Consider the following 24,361-nt stretch of genomic DNA (forward strand, 5'->3'; position numbering starts at 1 on the left):
TATGATAAAACTTGATTTTATTTCACAACGAAAATAAAGAATGTACAGAGAGCGTGAAGGAATAAAGGCAAATGGAAAAGTCAGGTACGATATCTTTTTAATATCTTCACAAGAATGGCAGTTGGTCTTGCAAACAATTTCCCCCCATCACTGAAAGATCATGGTTCCCAATGAAGTACTGTTAGTTATATACATTGTTCCAGTGTTCTGAAATGCAGAAGAAAAAGTATATTATATATAATTTTAATAAGGAAAAAATCATGATCTCATTAAACCTTTGAGAACCCTTAGTTCAATAAGGGAGAGCGTAAGATTTGTAATTTAAAAAAGTGACTGGTCTGATCCTATAGAGAAGCAAAATTACTCTTAAGAGCTTAAACATTTCGTATAATGGTCATTTTGTCTCTTACAGGAGAAATAAATAGAAGTTGTAGATAGCAATGACCCTCTTATCATTAATACAACCATAAATCCTGATTTTTGCCATACTTATACAATGTACAGTGCTATGGTAACATGTAGAAATATTCTCTGCTATTCTCTTGTTTAACTGTCATTACTCATAGTTTCTGTAATTTCATGCTTATTTTTTTTTAATTACTTTATCAAATATATGAAGCCTGAGGAAAGGCTATAACAATTCTTCATTTGTAGATTTAAAGTTATAATTTGTTTGATTGTGTTTTACATAACATCGACACAGTATAGGTCATATTGTCACATTCCATCTTTACTGTTGGAGGAAGACCTCAGGTGCCTTCCAGGCATTATTTCAGGCACAAACAGACACCTAAGTAGAACCACCACATTCCAAAAGGTACATGTAGCTGGATAGCTTTCTCACATGAAAGAAGTCCCTGTCAGGATTTGAACCCATAACAGTCAGGGTCAAGTGGTGTTTGTTATAGTGAAAAAAAAGTTATAAAAGTGTAACAGAATAAACATATATAAAACACAACTACTGTACTTAGATTTAGAATGACTTGAACATTACAAACTGCATTTATTTTGTCTACTCCAAATATTTGACTGATACAAAAGATACATGTAATATTGTGATAATATTGTGATACATTGTCAGCAGTGATACACAACTTTAGTAGACCATTTTCTGGTTAGTTATACAGAAAAGATGGTTTATAGGTAGACTAACCACTTAGATATGTCAAAAAATGTGTTAAATTGGCATCAAATACATACAAACTAATGAATTAATAACTCTTTATAATTTTACTTACCTAATTTATATTTCCTTCAACTCATCTGGTAAATCTAGTTTGGGGTGTTTATTTTCAAAGTGCTGCTTATAAGTCTTAGGGTCTGGCATTTGTGACTGGCAAAAAAAAGTAATCCATATAATTATATTTAATAATCAATGACTTAATGTCTTGCCAAAAAAGTAAAATCCTAAGTATTTATACATAAGTAATCAACATTTGTTACAAGAAAAAAACTTTAACTTTTAAAGGCTGCCTTGGCAGTATGTTGGCTTTTTTATTATTATATTTTGCCTTGGCAGTATGTTGGTTTTTTTATTTACGTTTTCATTGGTTGGTATTAGCACAACCAAGGCAACAAAAAAAACAATAAAAGATTTTCTCTTTTTTTTCTTTAAAAGGGACTTCACTGAGGTTTAAAAGCCTAAAAACATAACATTTGAATTTCTTACATGCATGAGCTGGGGCACTTTAAAACAAAAATATATGCAAAGATAGTTAAGAAATATACTTTGAAATAAATTGAAAATCGTATTTTCATGCTTTTCTTAGCCTGTTTTGCGTGAAAAGCGTTTAAACGCCTTTCATTTTATGTAATTTTTTTTACAATTTTAATAATTATTCTGGAAAAACGAAGTGCGCGAATGATCTGAAATTTTGCACAGATATTAGTGGTCTATACCTACTTCAAAAGGTCTACATATTTATCTGAAAAAAATATTTTCATTCCCATCATGTCAAAAAACCTTAGTGGAGCCCCTTTAATATTAATAGTAATTATTATTATTACATTTCTGTTTCCATTTAATTATAATTATAGTAACAAATTTAAATTATGGAAAAGAATAAAAAAAACATTTCTCAAAATATTACATTAAAGTCTAAATACCAATATTAAACTAAAACAAGAATACATGTTACACAGGGTGTCCGTTTGACCCTTGAAATGACTCTTAAACCCTTAAAATTTCAAAAAGGCCTGATCTGACCCTCAGGATTTTAACTGGAGGGTCAAATTTTGTTAAAATCATGGGGATTTGGCCTTGTAGTCGGTAAACTTAGTCAAAATGACCCTCAGGGTTTTATGGCTATTGAACACCCTGATTATTCATGATGTATAAGTCAGTACCTTGCATGCTGTGCAGACAAATTTCAGACCGGCTTGTGCTGCTTTCTTTTGATCATGGCTCTGAGACTTCTTCAACTTCTCCTGCTTCTCCTTGTTCTTCTGTTGTGATTGAATTTTCTGATGACCACGAGCCATTTTGATGCAACCAACCTATGAAATATAACATGTAAAATATTGAAGATATTGAATGTGTGTAGGTTCAATACTTAATTTTTAATTCATGAACAAGTTGAATAAAATTATATTATGCTGGCCTATGGTGAACATGATATTATTTTATTCAACAAATAAATTATATTTTAATTTAGTAATGAACCGAATAATATTCTATTTATCACAAACCCAAAATAAAGATTGTTTAAAGTGCAAAAGAGTCATTTTTCATTGACACCCCTATAGTGTAATGCTAACAGTTACCATGCCTATAGATCTATATTACAATACTGTTAAAGTGACCGTATTCTCATTCTTTTGCTGTCAATTAGTAATATCTTTCAAAAAGATAGACTATGTCTGTTAATTATAAATATAAGTGGCGGCTGGTCAAGTAATTAACTTTTGGGACTAGTTATCCTGACAGTGGGGCAAGTCATTGTTTCCTTGAACCAAATCGGCCCCTATGCAAAAATCAGCCCCTAGACGTTTCGGCCCTTTTCCGCGAGACGTTTCGGACCTTCTTTATTACAGTTTTATGTATTTAAGTATTAAAGGAATTTTTAAACTTAAAATCGTTAAAAATTGTAGTAAACTGATTGATTGATGGCACACAAACAATTAAGACACTTTAATCCTCAATTAATAATCCATTACAGATCTATCGATCTCTTAATTTAACTATTTAGATAAATGCTTTTTTTTCAAGGTGTAACAATATATAAAGACACTTAATCCTTAATTTATAAGACAGTTGACAAACTGCAAAAACTTTTTGAGTAACAAAGTTAATAACAATTATACCCCCAAAATCATTATTTAACTATTGAGATATAAGTTGTTGTTGGTTTCATGTATTGTTCTGTGTCTTGCTTTTTAATCATTTAAATTAAAAAAAATGCTTGTTGATAAAAAACAGATACAAATCTGTTTCAGTGTTTGTGTACTTTATTTTGTTTAATAAGTTTATGTTCTGTTCTGTTTGTTAAGATTACTACTATTTTAGCCTCATTCAAATACAAAATAATAATTTAATTATTGAATTTATTCAATAATTCTCTCATTCCTTTTATTTATTCATTTATTGAATTGCTATTAAAATTCTCGTATAAACACATAAGGTAAGACTTATTCTTAACAAAATATAGGGCTGATTTGGTTAAAGGCCGAAACGTCTTGGGTAATTTGGGGCCGATACGCCTTGGGGCCGAAATGACTCGAAAACCTTTACACTCATTGATCAGTACTGATCGGTTCCAGGTACGATTAAGAGTGTTTATAAGCTAATAGCTTCTTGCACAATCAATCTAAAATAAATTCTGTATAAACCAATTATAAAGATAATGGTAATTGTAGGCCTATTAATTTTGTAATGAAAAAAAGCTTTAATATAATAGATCAATTAATAAAATATGAAAACAACCAAAATTATAAAATACTGCTTTACTTTTGGAAATTGTTAGTTAAATGAAAGATATTGCTAGTAAAAATATACAAGCAAAAATTTTTCAGGCAAAAAAACTTGAATCAGAACTCTGTCGGCTAGCGACTGCATATCCGAAAAATACTCCAGTTCATTAAATTCCAAACGGAAACATTCAATAAATTTACGAGATCCTAAATGAATAATTCAATACACTAACTTATTTAAATGAAATGAAAGAATTCAAACCTTTTAAATATTTAAGAGAGACAAAGAAAAGCAGTTTTAAACATTCACCAGAAACTGTGATCAAGCGGAAGTTGTGTAAATGGACGTAGCCTCGTTCTGAATTCAAGATGTCAGCGCCCATGGTCACGAACATCGCAATAAAGTTAGCTTTTTAGTTTTTACATCGACATTTTAAATGTGTTAAAGGTATATTCCATGGATCATCATCGGCTTCTGTTTATCGATTCATTGCCTGTTTTCATTTTTTCATTGTCTTTTTTTCTTATTTTTATGCGTGCAAACTGTGAGGGCCTTTCGTACTCAGAATAACTCGGGCCAGTAAATGAATTTTAATTATTGCAAGCCTGTCAAAATCAGCCGCCATATGATCTGGGCGTCAAAATGTGCTCTTGTCAGAGAGGGCTAAATCTGCACAATCCAAATTTGGTGCAAGATTTTTTTCCTTTTTTTTGTTTTGTTGATTTTAGCAGAATGTAGATTTGAAAGAATTTTAAATTTATATTTATTTTCACAGACACTTGGGGTTATGTGCGTGGCTTCCCTTCTTGATCGGCACTTGTATACACTGTGTATATTTTAATCATGCAAACCGTACGTCAAAATATTTTTGCATATTATTACGACCTGGTCACTTGTAATAAAAATTTGTTTTCAGCTATTTTTAAATGTTTAAAAAAGTCCATAAATATATCATTATTTCATAAAGATAACAACGTTTGCTTTCCTTTGATGTGAGACGACTGGAATGAGTTTCGGCACTGTTTTGCGCTTTCATTTATGCCGAGAACCAAACTCCCCGCAGCGGTTACTTCCCCTAATCAGTAAAAAAACAAATCAAGAAGACTGATGGAAAGGGCCGAGAAGTTGCGATTGAATTTCTTTTTCCCAGCGATTTTTCCGCTATAATTTACTGGAAATATTCCAGTCGTCATGAATTCGTAAAGAAGCATGTGACATGGATAGGAAAATGTAATTAAATGTGCAAAGCTTGGAAGAAAGGTATGATCGGATAATAGCATGCATTTTTTTATTAAAAGAATATATGCATTGACTGATTTACACCAGAAATAAATGGCATGCGATAACATAAATACTTGAAAAATATGTAGGTCAGTTGTGTTAACATTTTGAAGCAAGGTATCTTCAGGAAATTGAAGTGTTGGTAAAAAATTGACATTTTTAAAACGTTGTGAAATTCTATTCAAACTTGTTCACGTGTTAGACACTTAACCGTCTCATACTAATATACTTAGCAAAAATTTAAAACTAATTCTTGTAATAAATAATACTTTCAGTTTTTTATATTCAGGGGCGGAGAAGAGTGGGGTCTATACTCCAAGTGTCTGTGTTTATTTTCTCCTTAATATATAGTTTTGATCTTGTCAATAGAATATACAGGGGTCAAAGGCACACCACTTTACATTGTATAGATTTTAATGGCTATAATTATACTGTATGATAGCCATGACAGGGTTTAATATTAGTGTAATTTTTAATGACTGAAACAAGCATAACTCCTAGTCAAAATATATTGACATGCCAAAGCTTGATTCTGAGATATTTTCGTTCTGGAGCAGAATTGTACAGACACAAACATAGCAAAATATCTCGTCACTCAGTACAATTAAGTTGGACTAGCATAACTCCATAACAACACTTTATTACATGTATACAAATTAGTTGGATATCATTATGTGTGTAAACAAATTAACGTCTCACATGTAATTTTATCCTTTCTGGAAATAGCAATCAGCGTGGTGCTGATAATTAATGGACAATTTTGTGTTGGAATACCCCACATTAATGGGGTCTACCTCTTAAATTTCTTTGTTGTTTTTTACACCTCACATAGGTCATAAAGGCAGAGATTAATACAGTTGGTTAAAGTAATACACTTGCCAATTTTTGTTGCAAGAATTAAAAATGATTGCCAATTTTATAAAAAATATTGTAAATGGCGACCAACAGCGTGAGCCCTGCAAATATTTATCACTGCTATAACCTATACAATTCAATATATTATCATTGATAGAGCTTATAGATTCGTCAAATAGTACAAAATCATTCTGGCATAAACTTAAAGGTATGTGTAATAAGAAAGCACATAGTTCAAACTCGATTACTTAAAACGAATGGAAAAATCATTTTGAATCTTTATTTAATGTTATTAACTATGAAAATTTTGAAGAGATTGATTCAATTCTACCAGAGCATATAGATAATGATATAGAGTTTTCAATTTTTATATCGGAAATTACAGACGAAGAAATCTTAAGGGCTGTAAAAGAACTTAAAAGAGGAACTTCGGGGGGTGAAGATGATATTATTCCAGAATTTTTTATTAACGGTATTGATTTATTGATTCCTTTAGTTAATAAGATATTTAATAGATTATACAATAATGGTGATTTTCCGGAATCATGGAGTAAGGCAATTATTGTTACTATACATAAAAAAGGAAATATAAATTCCACTGATAATTATAGAGGTATTTCTCTTTTAAATATATTTAGCAAGATTTATACTAGTATTTTGACACGGAGACTAACTTTTTATGTTAATATCTTTAATAAAATTAGTGAACCACAAGCTGGATTCCGAGAAGGTTACTCGACAATTGATAATGTTTATGTACTTCAAGCAGTTATTGACAAACAGTTATCAAAGCCAGGTGGTAAACTCTATGTAGCATTTATTGATTTTATGAAATGTTTCGATTTGATAAATAGACATAATATTTGGCAAGCTTTAAAACAAGCCGGTGTAAAAGGTAAATTATATAATGCAATATTTGGTATGTATCGGTCGGTGCAGGCTTGTGTTAGAACTGATGAAGGGCTAACTGAATATTTCAGCTGTCCCATAGGTCTAAAACAAGGTTGCATGGCTTCGCCAATTCTATTTTTAGTTTTTATTGATGAATTAATTAAACGAATTGAAAATAGTGGAATCAGAGGTATCCAGCTGTTCCCAGATACAACTGAGTTATCATCTTTATTATTTGCAGATGATTTGGCCTTAGCTGCAGATACTGTTGTTAGCCTTCAGAAGTTATTAAATTTGGTAAAAAATTTCTGTGATGAAAAAAATGTAAAAGTTAATCCTGTAAAATCAAAAGTAATGGTTTTTAAGAAAGGTGGGAAATTAGCGAAAGGGGAGAAATGGTTTTATGATAATCAAATTCTTGAAGTTGTAAGCAATTTTAGTTATGTAGGTGTAACATTAACACAACAGTTGTCCTTAAACAGAATGGCTAGTGAACAAGCGTCTAAAGCAAAAAGAGTACTTATTTCTATACTTACGCAATTATATGACTACGGACAGTTACCCCCAAAAGTATTTTTTAATATTTTTGACACAAAAATTAGTCCTATTTTACTTTATGGATCAGAAATATGGGGTATACACAAGTTAGTACAGCCAGAGTTAGTGCATAACTATGCATGTAAAAGATATTTATGTGTGAAAGAAAAAACAATTAATGCAGGTGTCCTAGGTGACTGTGGGAGATTTCCTATGTTTATAAATTCTGCTAAAAGAGCTGTAAGATATTGGTGTAAAATACTTAAAATGGGTGAACACAGATTAGTTAAAAAATGCTATTTTATGCAGTTGTTTTTGGATAGTACGGGGCAAACTAATTGGTGTACTGGTATTCGTAATTTATTATGTAAAAATGGTTTTGGCTACATTTGGTATAATCAAACAGTCAATAATGAAGACTATTTCATAAATTCTTTTGTACAAAAATTAAAGGACCAATATCTACAAGAATGGCAAACAATTATAAATGATAGTTCTAAATTGTATGCGTATAGACAGTTTAAATGCAATATCGAACATGAATATTACTTAACAGTAGTGACAATTAGAAAATTCAGAAATGCTCTTGCCAAACTTCGGTTGTCCTCCCATGATTTAGAAATTGAAAAAGGTAGATACCAGAATATTTTAAGAGAACAAAGGATATGTAAATTATGTCACGAAGCAATTGGAAATGAATATCATTTTGTTTTAGTTTGTAAAAAATTGTCTTTGATTAGAGAAAAATACATTAACAAAAAATTCTTTAATAATCCTAATAATCATAAATTTAATGTTCTGATGTGCTCTCGCTCTGATAATGTTATAACAAATTTAGCTATGTATGCATATTATGCATTCAAAGAGAGAAATGATATATTAAGTAATACAGATACTGACAGTTAGAAATCATTAGGATATACTTACTATATTGTTGAGATCACATTCTTGAAATCATTATCTATGTTATAACACAGATACTTAAATTTGAAATTATTATTATAAAATATTTGAGAATATGCTTATAATATCATGAATGTTACTTTTAGGTATTGTTTAGTTTGTTGTTTTCAATTTTGAATACGTTTGTACAGTGATGAGATATATGGATTTACTTTTCATTTCGGGCTATGATGAACAAAGCTTAAGACTGATCAAAACACTATTGCCTTTTATGTTAAGGCTATAGTATGTTTTCCTTATTTTGCAATGAATAGCCATAAGTGAAGATCTTATGTTTTGTTTTTCGTTAAGATCGACACGCATTTTGGTAAATTATTCAACAATAGTTCTGTGTGTTTCAATATAAACATTATTAGGAATTACATTGATCTGTACTGACACCAGTCAAGAAATTATATGTAAATGTATATATTGTTGTAATGGGCCGGTGGCCAATATCAATAAATAAATTGTCATTGTCATTGTCATTGATACTTTTTTTTGATATATCAAAAAAACAAAATTTTATAAGTGAAATAAAAATTTTCTATAAGTGACAGCTGTTATAGAAGGTTAGTGCGGTGGCAATGATAGCAATATGCTTCAATATGCTTTAATTAAAAGTTTTTCCACAAAGGTTTTTTTCAGGGGTGTGGAAATATGAATTTTTGCCTCTTGCCCTTGGACAAATTGGGCAAATAAATTTTCTTTGTCAGTAGCTTAACTTTACATGCAATTTTGAAAATACCAAATATTGGCCATAGGCTTTTAACCGATGCATAAAGACCAGACATGATTTCTGCAGTTTTAGGAAACAATCTACAAATTTTATAAGCAGTGACAGGCTTTTGTCCAAGTTATAACCCTTTTGGTGCTTATAATATTAATTTAATCTGAATATAAATTTAAGCTTATGATCATTCTTTTTTGTTTCACTACAATTTAGGTGAACGTTTTTTCTGTTCGGACACTTACTGATTCTTTTGGTTATTCGTGGCTAAGAAAAGCAAGATCTAATAACAAATCAATGTGTGCCATTGTAAAAATTTGAACCAAAACAACTTTCCAATTGTAACTGAATATGAATGTTAAAATATACTTTAAGTGATTGCCTCTAAATGATCTGCATGTATCAAGATGCTTGCTGTCTGATGACCTTCCTACAAGAGTTCACCCATGGGGTGAAATTATTGATATACATGTATATGAAAAGGTGTATTTACTCATAGTTAACTAAAATTCATAACTTCCTAAAATAAATGCTCCCCATTGATATGAGGTAGAAATGCAGTATTCTATTTTTGTCTACAATGTACTTACTCAGATTTTCACTTGTTAGCAAAATCTACGTGTCAGCAGGCATAAAGTCCCAGAGTAAGGCAATTCTGTTAAAGGATTTCCACAACCCTGAATAGTTTATTTGTTTTTCAGGCTAATGGGATCTATTATCAGACCAAATCTTTTGTTTAAACCTTGCAAATTATGTCAGTCAATACGTAAGGCCTCTGGATCTACTAGACGTCATGAAGCTCGAGAAAGACGTAAGAAAGAGGTGATTCAACTGAAAAGTGAGAAAGGTACGCCAGCTGAACGTGTTTATGTATGGGGTCATGCTGCTGCAGGTGCTTTAGGTGAGTAAAATTGTCCAAAAAAAACCCATTCAAAATTTCATAATGCCAGCTTCTCAACTGGAAGAAATGTCACTGGCACTACAAGAAAGTATTACAACAAAATCAAAGTGTATTTAAAAGTATTGCCTTTAATTACTGTATTATATTAACTTTGTATATGAAGTTACATTGTATTGACATTATGACATTACTGTCACAGTTGGGGGGGGGAGGGAATGCATGTCTTTCTTTTAATTTTGTATACATGTATGAAGTTACATTGTATTGACATTATGACATTATTTTTTTTATCAAATTAAGAAAAAAATTGCTATTTGACTTTCATAAATTGTGTCAATTTCACATTTTTAGTTCACTGTCACAGTTAGGGGGTGGGGGTGGAGAAAGGCATGTCTTTCTTTTAGATTCTCCTTGCATTACAGTAACTGTTGTGTACATGGAAATGCTACATACTGCTCAACAAATAAAAGACATAAAAATATAACATGAATGGATGTTGTTCTATATATTTTCAGGTGTAAGATCATATTTACGTCCAGAACGCAGTAGTCAGAGTCCTGTAAAAATACAACATAGACCTGCTAGACTGAGATTTATGGATGAAAATGATATACAGGTAAGATCAAGACAATTTAGTTAGGCAAAAAAAAAATACTGTTAATAGTTTCTGGCCCAATATAAAAAGCTATAGGGTAGGTAGGAATTTCTTTTTTTTTATGACTTTACATATACATTAATTTTGTATATACAATTATACATTGCAAAGATAATATTTTGAAAAAGTAGAAAAAGTAGAAAAGCAAGTTATTTCATAAATTAGGTAAGCAGTCAAGAAAGAGGGTAGAAGGGAGACCAGTGAAACAAAGCTATTTTTCATTGACTTTTCAAGATATGGCCAAAGTAAAAGAAGTTTGTTTGACAGGGAAATTAGGTCATTAACTACTCAGGAGTTTGTTTCATAGGGAAATTAAGTCATTAATGCTAGAGATTTTTTTCACTAGGTAATTGGGGCATTATAGCTTAGCGAGTGTGTCTAATAGGGAAATCAAGTCATTAAATGTTAGAGTTTGTTTCATAGGGAAATCAGGGCATTGAATCTTTGTGTTTATTGTGTTTAATAGGGAAACTAAGTCCTGTAATGTTAGAAAGATTGTTTCACAGGGAAATTAGAACATTAAATTGTAGGGATTGTGTTTCATAGGTAAAATCAAGTTATTAAATGCTTAGGAGTTTCTTTTATAGGAAAATTTGTGCATTAAATTGTATGGAGTGTGTTTCATAGCGAATGCTAAGGAGTTTGTGAAAAAGGAAATCAGAAAATTAAATTTTACGGAGTGTTTTTCATAGCAAAATTAAGTCTTTAAAGGGATACTCAGGCAAATATATGACAACAATATCAAAATTATCTAATGTACTCAAATCACCCTAAAATGACATTTGTTTAAGTCCCAACATGAATTTCTGTATAAATTCTATATACATGTATATTTGGTTTAAAGCATTAATAAATCTATATATGTTGAACGAAATTTAAACACCGGCAGAATCACTGAGTATTTAAAAAAACATGTCATGTGACATGAACAAACCCTGAAAGTTTCAATGACAGAATATGTGGATATTGTATGTTTAAAATAAATCTAAGTCATCCATTTGACATGTTCTTTAACATTTCGAGAGTTTACTATAACAACAATTGTGAAATCTTAAAGTGTGTCAACTTAGGAAACCATCATTTTATTCTTTATGAAGAGAAAAAGTTTTGTACCTGTGACTGCCTAATGTATTCATTTTGAGGACATTTACAGAATAATGAATGAAAAGTCAAAAAACGAAGAAATGAAAATTTGCCTGTGTCTCCCTTTAAATATCAAGGAGTTTGTTTCATAGGAATGTTATGAAAAAAATTTATTGTTTAATAGGTTTACAATGTGGCATGTGGATATGGCTTCACTCTGTTTGCTGCAAAGAGAAGAAGACGACACATGGTTCTTGCCACTGGAATAAACACAGACTCTCAGTTAGGCTATCATGAGTTCCCTAAAAATACAGGTATGGGAAAGTAATAATTACTGCCAAATCATTATTATTCATGGGGCACTAATTTTCTATGAAATTATTGGTTTCCACAAAATAACTTTTGAATGATTTCAATGATTGTGTTTAAATTTGGCATGAAAAATATGGACCAGTCAATTTAGGAAATGATACACAAGTACTACTTTATCACATAAGTAAGTTTATGAATATCAGTATCGGACAGAATGTTATTAGTTATAAATCTGTATTTTCCAGGACGTGTATTGGATTATATAATTGAGCCAGTGCCGGTAGAAATACCAGGGATATCACAGGACAACCATAGATCTGTACTACAGGTATCAGCCGGCCGGGCCCACAGTGTCTTTCTTACTGAAGCTGGAGGTTTGTGTATAGATACTACATGTGTTTACATTAAACTTTATCTATATTGGAGAAATTCATTGGTGCAAGATTACTGACACATGCTGAAAGGTTCTATTTATCAGCTGTGGGATGAAATATTTTTCCAAATTGTATAAATAACAAAAGAATCAAGTGGCAGGTTTGATAGATAAGACTTGTATTTTTACCTTCTTCCTTAGAAAAGGTCTTCTATGCATTCCAGATTTACAGTTCTTTTTATTTCTGTAGAGTTAGGGATGCGTGATTTAGGTCACCAACTTAAAATCACTTGGTCCTAGCAACTTGTTGTCACTGATATTCATAAAGTTAATATGTTTTCTTCATTATATACATGTATATATTTGTATCGTTACAGTGTTCTCACAAGGTAACAATGCATATGGGCAATGTGGTAGACCTTCAGTGGAAGGTGAAAGCTTTCAGTAAGTTTTGCTGTTTTAGTTTTCTTTCCCAAAATATTACACCCGGGGCAGATGTTTCCTTAAATTTGTACATAATATATGTATAATAGTGCCATCTGATTTAGTGATCATTTGCAGGACAGAAAGATAAGTCATAAATTTTTTCCGAGATAAACAATTTTATGGTCGGTCACTTGGTCTTTCAAAAAAATGGCAAATAAAAGTTATTTAAGGCCATAAATTGTTCAAAAACATGCTTCATCATTTCATTATTTGACATATTAGGGAAATCTCTAATCTGTCCAGTTACTTTTGGATGAACAGTGAACTTAAGTTCTAAACAAATTTGAAAAAGAATAGCATAGACATAAGGATAATTAATGCTTAAACGAAAGTGGGTCAGATAGGTTTATATCCATCCAGACAAATTATTCAGTTTTACAAATCATTGGGGGAAAAAGTTGTTTTACAAAGCTTTATTTTCATTTGCTTTAAGGCTATTTAACATTATGCCCCAGAACTGCTTTTTATTTGTATTTCTCAAAAGATTTTTTTTATTTTTGATGTTTTGAATTTGTTTCCAAAACGTAACTCATTGGCAAATTACCAGAATCATTTTTGCTACTGTTGCCTTTGAACAACTAGTACTATTGTAGTTATTAAGGATTTTGAATGGAAGACAAAATATATTTGTACTACCTTGTTTATATTTGACTTCTTTTATAACAAATAATTTCACATTCAGTGTTACTTTCTTCAGATCATAAACATCTAACATGCTCTAAAACCTTACATGTTATAAAATACATGTGTGTCTTTTCTAAAGAAGGCAAATTTTATTTGTTTCTGAGGCATTTTGTGCCTTTAAGGATAACTTTAACAAAGATCAAATATATTTTTGAGTTGTTTCATAATGTTTTCTAAATTCCAATAACATTCCTTAAGGCCTCAACAGACGGTAGGATTTTGAAGTACAACACCAATTAAAACTGAGATGTACAGACAAATTTTAATGTGTGAAGGCTACTATTTCTTGATTTCGGAAACCTTAAGTCTAGATGTAAGGGATAGGACATGTTCTATTTTGAAAATCTTGTCGTACGGATTTTTTCAGACCTCCCACGATGACAAGTAACAGATAAGCAAATTACCTCCTGATAAAGGGTGTAATGAATGAAATTCCAGAACAATTAGGGCTTAAAGGTAAACATAGTAGTAAGATGGGGTAAAAATGATGTTGAAAAACTCTTCAGGAGACCCAAAGTTGTGTTATGTTCGAATCCCAAATTATTCCGAAAATGATTGTCACGGTATTGAGTTGTTCTCTAATAACATGAATAAGGGGAGGGGAGGTAGTTTGTAGGCGGCTGGATAGCTTGGTCAGTAGAGCCGCAGTACGGTATTCCGAGGGTCCCAGGTTTGAGTCTCGGTCAGGCTTCACATTAAAAAATATATATATATAATTTTTTTTTAAATGGAGGTGTTTCAATCATTACTCATGGCAAAAAAAAGTATTTAGTGAGTAAAGTATGTTAAAGGATCAATGTAAAGGGACCTTTTTTAATGGAAACCTCAGATGATTCTTACAGTGTAGAATTACCGTCTGAATGCAAGTGTTGTATAGCTTTGAAAATTGTACATCTTATCTCTAATTAGTGCGGTACATCTAAATCCTACCGTCTGTTGAGGCCTTTACTGAAACTATATCATGAGAAATCTTTTATATACCAATGATCACTTTGGGTTAAAATTCCAGTTAGTTTATATTAATTTATTTTAGTTGGGTTGTGTGTTGGAAGCTAAAAGCTTAATATTGAAACTCTCTCAAATCTGTTTCTGGAACCAAACAGTACTATGCAATGAGTTTTAAATTTTTTGCTCATGGAAACAACGGCTTGCCAGGGTTTGAAACCACGGAGCCAGCAATCCTTAGATTACTAGTCCAACACATTAAACATGCCAAAATCCGCCAGTTGAGTTTTAGATTTTTCATGTGTGGAAGTATTCTGGCTGGCTTACAGAAGGTTGGTGGTGATTCTACTGAAGGTGTGATCTTGTATCCTGTACATGTATATACACAGAGACGTACCTAAAGTGACTTCCTCTGACAATAAAATGCCTTTCTGCGCAAGAAAACGATTTCCTCTTTGATCTTAAATTAATAAACTTGACTGGACCACAAAAAACACATTGTCAGAGTGCCCCCTATATAATAAAAACCCAACTCCTTCAAAAAGTTAAATTTATATATCATAGTTCTCTATTATTTACAGCAAAGTTTTCAACATACAAAGAGTGGAGGGACTTCCAGACAATGTTAGCAAGGTATTTTTATAAGGGTTATTTTATCATTGATTAAGTCAGCAGTGATTAGGTTTTTCCCCCTAAAATGGAGGCTAAATAAATGCGTGCTTCAAATTAACAAAAATGTTCAAAATTCTTCAATGGATCTTAAAACTTATTCAAAATATGTGAAAATTTCATTTCAATCAGCTTAAAGTTATATTGGTACATACAAAATGTATTAATATGAGTGGGAGGCATATATCAAACTTGCAGGCAGGGAAAGGGTTAACCCTTGTTAGGGCGACTATACAAAGTATATGGAGAGCTGTCCTACTCGCCCCGGCGTCGGCGGTGGCGTCCTCGTCCAGATTTCAGATTAAAGTTTTGGTGCAGTAAAATATTTTTCACTATAACTTTGTCATTTCTTAAGGTATCAACTTCAAACTTCAAATATATGTTCCTTATCATCAACCACATCTTATGTGACAAGGTTCATAACTCTAGTGCCAATATTTTTAGACTTATCTCCACTTGAACTTAGAATTTTCCTTAAAATACTATTTTTTACGGTAACTCTTTATTTATTAAGGGATAAACTTCATACTTCAAATACATGTTCCTTAACATCAACCAGATTTTATGTGACAAGGTTCGTAACTCTAGCACCGACATTTTTGGGTTTATCTCCCCTTGAACTTAGAATTTTCCTGAAAAAATACTTTTTTTTACTGTTACTTCTTTATTTTCTAAGGGATCAACTTCATACTTCAAATATATCTACCTTATCTCCATCCACATCTTATGTGACAAGGTTCATAACTCTAGCACTAATATTTTCAGATTAATCTCCCCTTGAACTTAGAATTTTCCTTAAAAAATTCTATTTTTTACTGTTACTTCTTTATTTCTTAAGGGATCAATTTCATACTTCAAATATATGTACCTTATCATCATCATCCACATCTTAAGTGACAAGGTTCATTACTCTAGCACTAATATTTCAAGAATTATCTCCCCATAAACTAAGATTTTTTTACTAGAAAAATGTTATTTTTTACTATGACTTTTTTGGTTTTAAAGGTATCTACCTCAAACTTCAAATACTTATTCCTTATCATCAATTACATTTCATGTGACAATGTTCATAACTCTTGAAGCAATATTTACAGATTTATCTCTCTTTGAACTTAGGATTTTCTTTAAGAAATATTATAACTTCTTTACTTTTTAGCTCGACTATTCGATAAGAATAAGTAGAGCTATTGCAGTCACCCGAGCGTCGGCGTCGGCGTAACCACTTATGTTAAAGTTTTTGTAATAGTTCAAATATTTTCAAAGTCCATTGACATATGGCTTTGAAACTTTGCACACTTGTTCACCATCATGACCCCAACCTGTAGACAGGAGGAGGTAACTCTATCAAGCATTTTGACAGAATTATGCCCCTTTTTCGACTTAGAATTTACGTTAAAGTTTTTGTAATAGTTCAAATATTTTCAAAGTCCATTGACATATGGCTTTGAAACTTTGCACACTTGTTCAACATCATGACCCCAACCTGTAAACAGGAGGAGGTAACTCTATCAAGCATTTTGACAGAATTATGCCCCTTTTTCGACTTAGAATTTACGTTAAAGTTTTTGTAATAGTTCAAATATTTTCAAAGTCCATTGACATATGGCTTTGAAACTTTGCACACTTGTTCACCATCATGACCCCAACCTGGAAACAGGTGGAGGTAACTCTATCAAGCATTTTGACAGAATTATGCCCCTTTTTCGACTTAGAATTTACGTTAAAGTTTTTGTAATAGTTCAAATATTTTCAAAGTCCATTGACATATGGCTTTGAAACTTTGCACACTTGTTCACCATCATGACCCCAACCTATAAACAGGAGGAGGTAACTCTATTAAGCATTTTGACAGAATTATGCCCCTTTTTCGACTTAGAATTTACGTTAAAGTTTTTGTAATAGTTCAAATATTTTCAAAGTCCATTGACATATGGCTTTGAAACTTTGCATACTTGTTCACCATCATGGCCCCAACCTGTAAACAGGAGGAGGTAACACTATCAAGCATTTTGACAGAATTATGCCCCTTTTTCGACTTAGAATTTACGTTAAAGTTTTTTGTAATAGTTCAAATATTTTCAAAGTCCATTGACATATGGCTTTGAAACTTTGCACACTTGTTCACCATCATGACCCCAACCTGGAAACAGGTGGAGGTAACTCTATCAAGCATTTTGACAGAATTATGCCCCTTTTTCGACTTAGAATTTACGTTAAAGTTTTTGTAATAGTTCAAATATTTTCAAAGTCCATTGACATATGGCTTTGAAACTTTGCACACTTGTTCACCATCATGACCCCAACCTGTAAACAGGAGGAGGTAACTCTATCAAGCATTTTTTTTACTATCAAGCACTAAGAATAGTCGAGCGTTGCTGTCCTACCGACAGCTCTTGTTAAGGTATCTACTTCAAACTTCAAATATATATTCTTATCATTACACACATGTTGTGTGACAAGGTTCATAACTCTAGCGAGACTATTTCTAGAATTATTCCCCTTGATCTTGGAATTTATGTTAACAATGTTATTTTTTTACTATAACTTAAAACATAATTATACATAATTGATTTTTCTTTCATAGTTTTGTCCTCCTTACTGCGTCCAGTATTTTATTAGTCGAGCTTCGCTGTCTCCTGTGACAGCTCTTGTTACATTGATTGTTATTCAGGTTGTATGTGGACAGGACCATACTCTTTTTCTGACAAAAGATGGTAAAGTTTATTCCTGTGGTCTTGGTGCAGATGGGCAGTTAGGTAAGTACACATGGGGAATATTTGTATGTAATCATTTTTTTTAATCAAGCTTTGTATGATAATTGTTCAAAACCCATATAATAAACCCGGCAGAAGAAAGCTCTGAGATCTTCAGATTAACAGATTAGTAGAAGTTTTTGCATGTTGTCAATGCTATTACTTAAAGATGTTTCTGTGAGTACTGCAATTTTAAGCTCGACTTTTAAAAGAAAGGTGAGAGCTGTTGTAATCACATAGTCGTCAGTGTTGGCATTGCCGTCACACTTTGGTTTACTTTTTGCTGGCATTTGGTATCTCCAATTTTACTGAACGGAATTGGTTGAAACTTCACACACTTATTTGAGAGCATACTAGGAGGTCACTTTTAAAGGCAGAATTATGGCCCTTTTTGAAAGTTCTACATTGCTCAGGCTCTTGTATTTCTACCTTTCCTACTGACAGCTCGTGTTTTACAAAAGCAAAGATGGAAAGTTTAAACTTGTGCATAGAATTTTCTTAACTTTGCATGATTAAAGAGGATCATGATTGAAACAAATTGATGAAAAAAGTTTTTGTCCTCACCATCCTACTTTTTGAGTTTAATTCAACATTAATGCATATACATGTAGTTCCTTTGATATTTCTTATTATAACAAGAAAATCACACAGATTTTTGTTAAATATAATAAGAGTTTTTAGCTTAGTACTACTTTTGTGATGGCAGTCTGTCTATCAGCGTTCATTGTTGACCGCAATTTCTTTAAACAACATCTCCTCAATCACTTAGCCAGTTTAGACCAAACTTCACAGCATAAACTTGGCTCTTATTTTAGTTTCAAGCTCTATGAAGTCAAGAGCACTGTTTTACTGATAGTTATTGTTAAAAAACTAATATTACCTGAAATCTGTTCATAAAGTCTAGGAAAAAAGAAAGGCAGTGGTCTATTTTGGTAATCATTCTTCAAGAACTATGATAGGGGTGTCCTGGCTGGGTGGTTAAGGTTGTTGACTTAAAACCAATTAACTCTCAATGCTGTTGGTTTAAATTCTGACAGGTACTTTTGGATTCTTTGATATGAGGATGCTATCCATCAAGCATATGGAACATCGGTGGTTCTACTCAGGTTGCTGTTCTTGTCTGAAATAATGGAGGGAAGGTCATCTGAGGTATTCCTTCATCAGTAAAGCTGGAAAATCACCATATGAACTACACTGTGTTGGTGTGACATAAAACTAAACCAAAAAAAGAAATCAAGAACTTTGGTAATTTATTTTCTTTTATCATCTTCACGTTTCAATAACTTAGCCTTAAAATTTACATTGTATTTCAGGATTACAAAGTTTTGAGTCAGTAGGTATCCCACAGCAAGTAAAAGGTGATATTGAGGGTGTAAATATAGTAGATATTGCATCTAGAACAGACTGTGTCCTGGCTGTATCTAACACAGGTGACGTTTTTGGATGGGGAAACTCTGAATACAGTCAGTTGGCAATGGTTACCACTGAAACACAAGTAAATGTTCCAAAATATTTACCATTCAAGGATTGTGGGAAAACAAAGAAAGTGGGTGCTGGGGGATCTGTATGTATCCTGCTAAATGGTGAGTTTTTCAAATGTAGTTTGTAACAAACACTCTACCTATGTTTGCAGACTTTTTTTATCCCACAAGTGAAATGGGTGGGGCTTTTAATATGATTTTCAAAAACTTTCTGTAGTCTAACCAGACTAAGTTGATAAGTGTTAATTTTGAATATAAATTTTATACTTCTATCAATGAAATGGATGAATAACAATTAAAAAATATCATAAATGACTTAAAATATCTGTTCAACAATATTTATAAGTATTAATTCTACATTAATACCATTAGCCTTCTGACAATTTTTTCATCACTTAAGAGAATTACATATAATAAAAACGGAGTTCATTCAGTTAATTTAGAAAGTTGTGATATAAACATTCATGGTGGCTACCAAACTATTGTAGGTAACTGGACCAACAGTGATAACTTTACATTTTGTAATTATTTTGATAAGTAGGCCAATTGTGATAATTAGGTCAATTATGGTGATATCTAAAACAATGATGATATAATTATAGTGTTGATCAAAACAATAATTATTTTGTGGTTACCTGACAAATGTTGACCAATTATGGTAATTAGACAATGGTCTTAGACTACACTTTTAGTGATAATAAGACCATTTGTAATCTACATGTATGGCGTAGGCTTCTTGAAACTTTTTTTACACATTGTTATTAGTATTTTTATGTTTAATCATGATAAATGATGTTTGAAGTATAAGTGTGAAATTACTTCAGATATTTTTTTTTTTGCTGCAGAGAGTGGACATGTTCATGTGTGGGGTTACGGTGTACTAGGAAAGGGACCAAACGTGACTTTACTTAAGACACCAAGTTTACTGCCCCCACCATTATTTGGCTGTAATGAACTGAATCCATATGTTAATGTTAAAGATATAAGCTGTGGAATGAGTCATTTTGGTGCAATAACAAGTAAGTTAACTCAACTGTTATCCCATCTTATTTCTTCATTGAACTGTATTTACTTCTGTCTTAGGGCTGTATTAAGTTCTATAAGTAAAATAGGCGGTATTGAGTTCTGAAATAGGCTGTATTAACTACTGATATAGGCTGTATTAACTACTGATATAGGCTGTATTAACTACTGATATAGGCTTTATTAAGTACTGAAAAAGGTTGTATTAAGTACTGAAATAGGCTGTATTAAGTACTGAAAAAGGTTGTATTAAGTACTGAAATAGGCTGTATTATGTACTGAAATAGGTTGTATGAAGTGCTGAAATAGGCTGTTAGAAGTGCTGAAATAGGGCAGTACTGAGTACTGAAATAGACTGTATTAAGTACTGAAATAGGCGGTACTGAGTACTGAAATAGACTGTATTAAGTACTGAAATAGGCTGTATTAAGTACTGAAATAGGCTGTATTAAGTACTGAAAAAGGTTGTATTAAGTACTGAAATAGGCTGTATTAAGTACTGAAATTGGCTGTATTAAGTACTGAAAAAGATTGTATTAAGTACTAAAATAGGCTGTATTAAGTACTGAAATAGGCTGTATTAAGTACTGAAAAAGATTGTATTAAGTACTGAAATAGGCTGTATTAAGTACTGAAATAGGGCTGTATAAAGTACTGAAAAAGATTGTATTAAGTACTGAAATAGGCTGTATTAAGTACTGAAATTGGCTGTATTAAGTACTGAAAAAGATTGTATTAAGTACTGAAATAGGCTGTATTAAGTACTGAAATTGGCTGTATAAAGTACTGAAAAAGATTGTATTAAGTACTGAAATAGGCTGTATTAAGTACTGAAACTGGGTGTATTAAGTTCTGAAATTGGCTGTATGAAGTACTAAAATAGGCTGTATTAAGTACTGAAATAGGCTGTATGAAGTGCGGAAATAGGCTGTATTAAGTACTGAAAAAGATTGTATTAAGTACTGAAATAGGCTGTATTAAGTACTGATATAGGCTGTATTAAGTACTGATATAGGCTGTATTAAGTACTGAAATAGGCTGTATTAAGTACTGAAAAAGATTGTATTAAGTACTGAAATAGGCTGTATTAAGTACTGAAATTGGCTGTATTAAGTACTGAAAAAGATTGTATTAAGTACTGAAATAGGCTGTATTAAGTACTGAAATTGGCTGTATAAAGTACTGAAAAAGATTGTATTAAGTACTGAAATAGGCTGTATTAAGTACTGAAACTGGGTGTATTAAGTTCTGAAATTGGCTGTATGAAGTACTAAAATAGGCTGTATTAAGTACTGAAATAGGCTGTATGAAGTGCGGAAATAGGCTGTATTAAGTACTGAAAAATATTGTATTAAGTACTGAAATAGGCTGTATTAAGTACTGAAAAAGATTGTATTAAGTACTGAAATAGGCTGTATTAAGTACTTAAACTGGCTGTATTAAGTTCTGAAACTGGCTGTATTAAGTACTGAAATAGGATGTATTAAGTACTGAAATAGGCTGTATGAAGTGCTGAAATAGGAGGTACTGAGTACTGAAATAGACTGTATTAATTACAGAAAAAGTTTGTATTAAGTACTGAAATAGACTGTATTTAGTCCTGAAATTGGCTGTATTAAGTACTGAAACTGGCTATTTCTAGTGTTCATTTACCTTACTTTTTTTGTTTCCCAAAATTTTTCTTGAACTATCCATACCTGGTATTTAATTTTTTGTATTTGTTGCTTGATTTTATAGGTGTTGGAGATCTTTACACATGGGGCAAAGGAAAATATGGTTGTCTAGGAATACATAAAACAGAGGTCCAGTATTTCCCCTTGAAGGTTAGTCAGAGTTATAGTCATTTTGAATTCTATTTCATTCATATAGCCAAATATGTCGGAACTGAAAGTAGTTACCTTTGCCACTAGTATAGAGCTAAGCTGGCATAGCCACAGTCTGGCCAGTATGTAGACATAGTCTGGTTTGTACATAGACACAGTCTGGTTTGTGCATAGACACAGTCTGGTCAACATATAGACACAGTCTGGTCAGTACATAGACACCATCTGGCTAGCACTTAGACACAGTCTGGCCAGCATATAGACACAGTATAGCAAACATATAGATAAAGTCTGGCTAGCATATAGGAACAATCTGGCCAACACATAGACACAATCTGGCAAACATATAGACACAGTATAGCAAACATATAGATAAAGTCTGGCCAGCACATAGACACAGTCTGACCAGCACATAGACACAGTCTGGTCAACATATAGACACAGTATAGCAAACATATAGATAAAGTCTGGCTAGCATATAGACACAGTCTGGCCAGCATATAAACAAAGTCTGGCCTGCAACTAGACACAGTCTTGCCAGCACACAGACAAAATCTTTGCAGGCTTTATAGTTGGCAACTCAGCTTATGTATTTTGGTACTGAATTGCTTTCACTTAGAATGAACTGTTCAAACTAAAGCAGAGTAAGTCAATTTCACAAAGTCTGAATAATAAGGATTTTTTGGAGTCTTTTTTCTTAAGGTCTTAAGGTTTAAATCTCGTACCATCTCAAGGGATATAGATTTGTTTAAGCTTATTGGAATGGCCTCTGTCTGTTTGTCCGTCTGTCTGTTTGTAAGATTTTAATGTATGTTCCAAAACTTTTAAACTGATTTGAAAATTTTAATATAACTTGGTAGAAATGAGATGATGAGCAGATTGCAGCAACCAGATCTCAACCAGCAAAAAACACCAGAAAATATCAGAAACAGTTATAAAGAATATCTTTAATTGATTTAAACTTCAGAGAAGTGTTTTATTTTTATTCTAAGATTTTATTCTTGGTTTCAGGTTGCCATGCCAGCGTTAACACATACTGTGGAATGCGGTGTGGACCACACTGTTGCTCTTTGTAGATCATTTGCTTGACACAAACTTACATTGTATGAAGCATTTCTAGCTTGTCTGTTTTGAACACAAAGTCGAACTATTAGCCATCATGCAAGATGAAGAAAAGATGCATACTTTCATACACACGGTTTTGTCTTGTTTATCATGTAGGCACTTATCATGGTCCACAACAAATTGTGTCCGATCCTACAAAATGCTGAAGAATGTTAAGCAGTTTTTTATTACTTGGATCAGTGCTTTAGACAAGGGTGTACAATATTCCAAATGTAATAGACCTTCAGACAAGTTTTGCTTACCCTTATGAATCATTCCAGAGGATGGTAGACAGTATTGTATAATTATTATATGAACACATTTTACAATAATGTGTATAAGAAATGTAATATAATATTAATGATTAAAATATGATTTGTTGACTACTAGTATTTGTTTGTTTATTTATTGCTGCATTGATGGCAGAAATCTTCATTGTACTGATTACTACAGTCAGGTAATAAACTTGGTTGGTTAATGGTATATTAACATTAGCAAATAGAACAATTTCATTGCTGTGGACTTACTGTCCATAAACTGGGGATAATGTAAGGTTAATTCAAGTTCGTTGCACCATTTCATAAAATATTTTGAGCGGTTGAAATACAAAAACATGTAGCATATTCGTAAAATCCGTGAAAAGGGTTGTTTTCATCACAAATTTGCAAGAAGTAAAGGTGTTATAACCAAAAAAGTCGTCATAGAGAGTAAGGCTGGCCACATACATGTATCAACCCACTGACTTGAGAATGTTACAGACGTCGTCGGAGGTAAAATGCTCCCCTTGTAGACTATGACAAACCAAATTTAACTATCGGGTAACAGGTATCAGTGTTGCTAGGTTTACCACTAGCATTTGCTCAGCACTGTATTATACCATATTCAACATGACTTAGTTTGTATTTTTCGGGGATAGTTATGAG

The 24,361-nt window shown here is 32.0% G+C and overlaps 2 protein-coding genes across 5 annotated transcripts; one reads left to right on the plus strand and one right to left on the minus strand.

Annotated features, from left to right (window-relative positions):
- Positions 1–4,272, minus strand: LOC132736260 (zinc finger protein 706-like). Its single transcript, XM_060723361.1, has 4 exons — positions 4,172–4,272; positions 2,347–2,496; positions 1,239–1,333; positions 1–207 (listed from the first exon to the last, which is right to left on the minus strand). Exons 2-3 carry the CDS (start codon positions 2,479–2,481, stop codon positions 1,244–1,246), a joined length of 225 nt encoding a protein of 74 aa, XP_060579344.1. The 5' UTR covers positions 2,482–2,496; positions 4,172–4,272; the 3' UTR covers positions 1–207; positions 1,239–1,243.
- On the plus strand, positions 4,182–23,827 carry LOC132736257 (RCC1-like G exchanging factor-like protein). 4 transcript variants are annotated; one of them, XM_060723353.1, is made up of 12 exons: positions 4,182–4,313; positions 9,848–10,047; positions 10,563–10,663; positions 11,970–12,099; positions 12,343–12,471; positions 12,848–12,914; positions 15,167–15,218; positions 17,926–18,010; positions 19,321–19,590; positions 20,334–20,507; positions 22,249–22,334; positions 23,346–23,827. In XM_060723353.1, the coding sequence occupies exons 1-12, from the start codon at positions 4,279–4,281 to the stop codon at positions 23,421–23,423; spliced, it is 1,407 nt and encodes a 468-aa protein (XP_060579336.1). In that variant the 5' UTR covers positions 4,182–4,278; the 3' UTR covers positions 23,424–23,827. The 4 variants fall into 4 exon arrangements, with proteins under 4 accessions (XP_060579336.1, XP_060579337.1, XP_060579340.1 ...); XM_060723354.1 differs by having other exon boundaries at positions 4,249–4,357; XM_060723357.1 differs by lacking the exon at positions 4,182–4,313 and adding an exon at positions 4,442–4,597.
- The last annotated feature ends 534 nt before the right edge of the window (positions 23,828–24,361 follow it).

Source organism: Ruditapes philippinarum, unplaced genomic scaffold, assembly GCF_026571515.1.
Source record: "Ruditapes philippinarum isolate M1 unplaced genomic scaffold, ASM2657151v2 ctg1795_1_1_1_1, whole genome shotgun sequence".
Taxonomy (NCBI): Eukaryota; Metazoa; Mollusca; class Bivalvia; order Venerida; family Veneridae; genus Ruditapes; species Ruditapes philippinarum.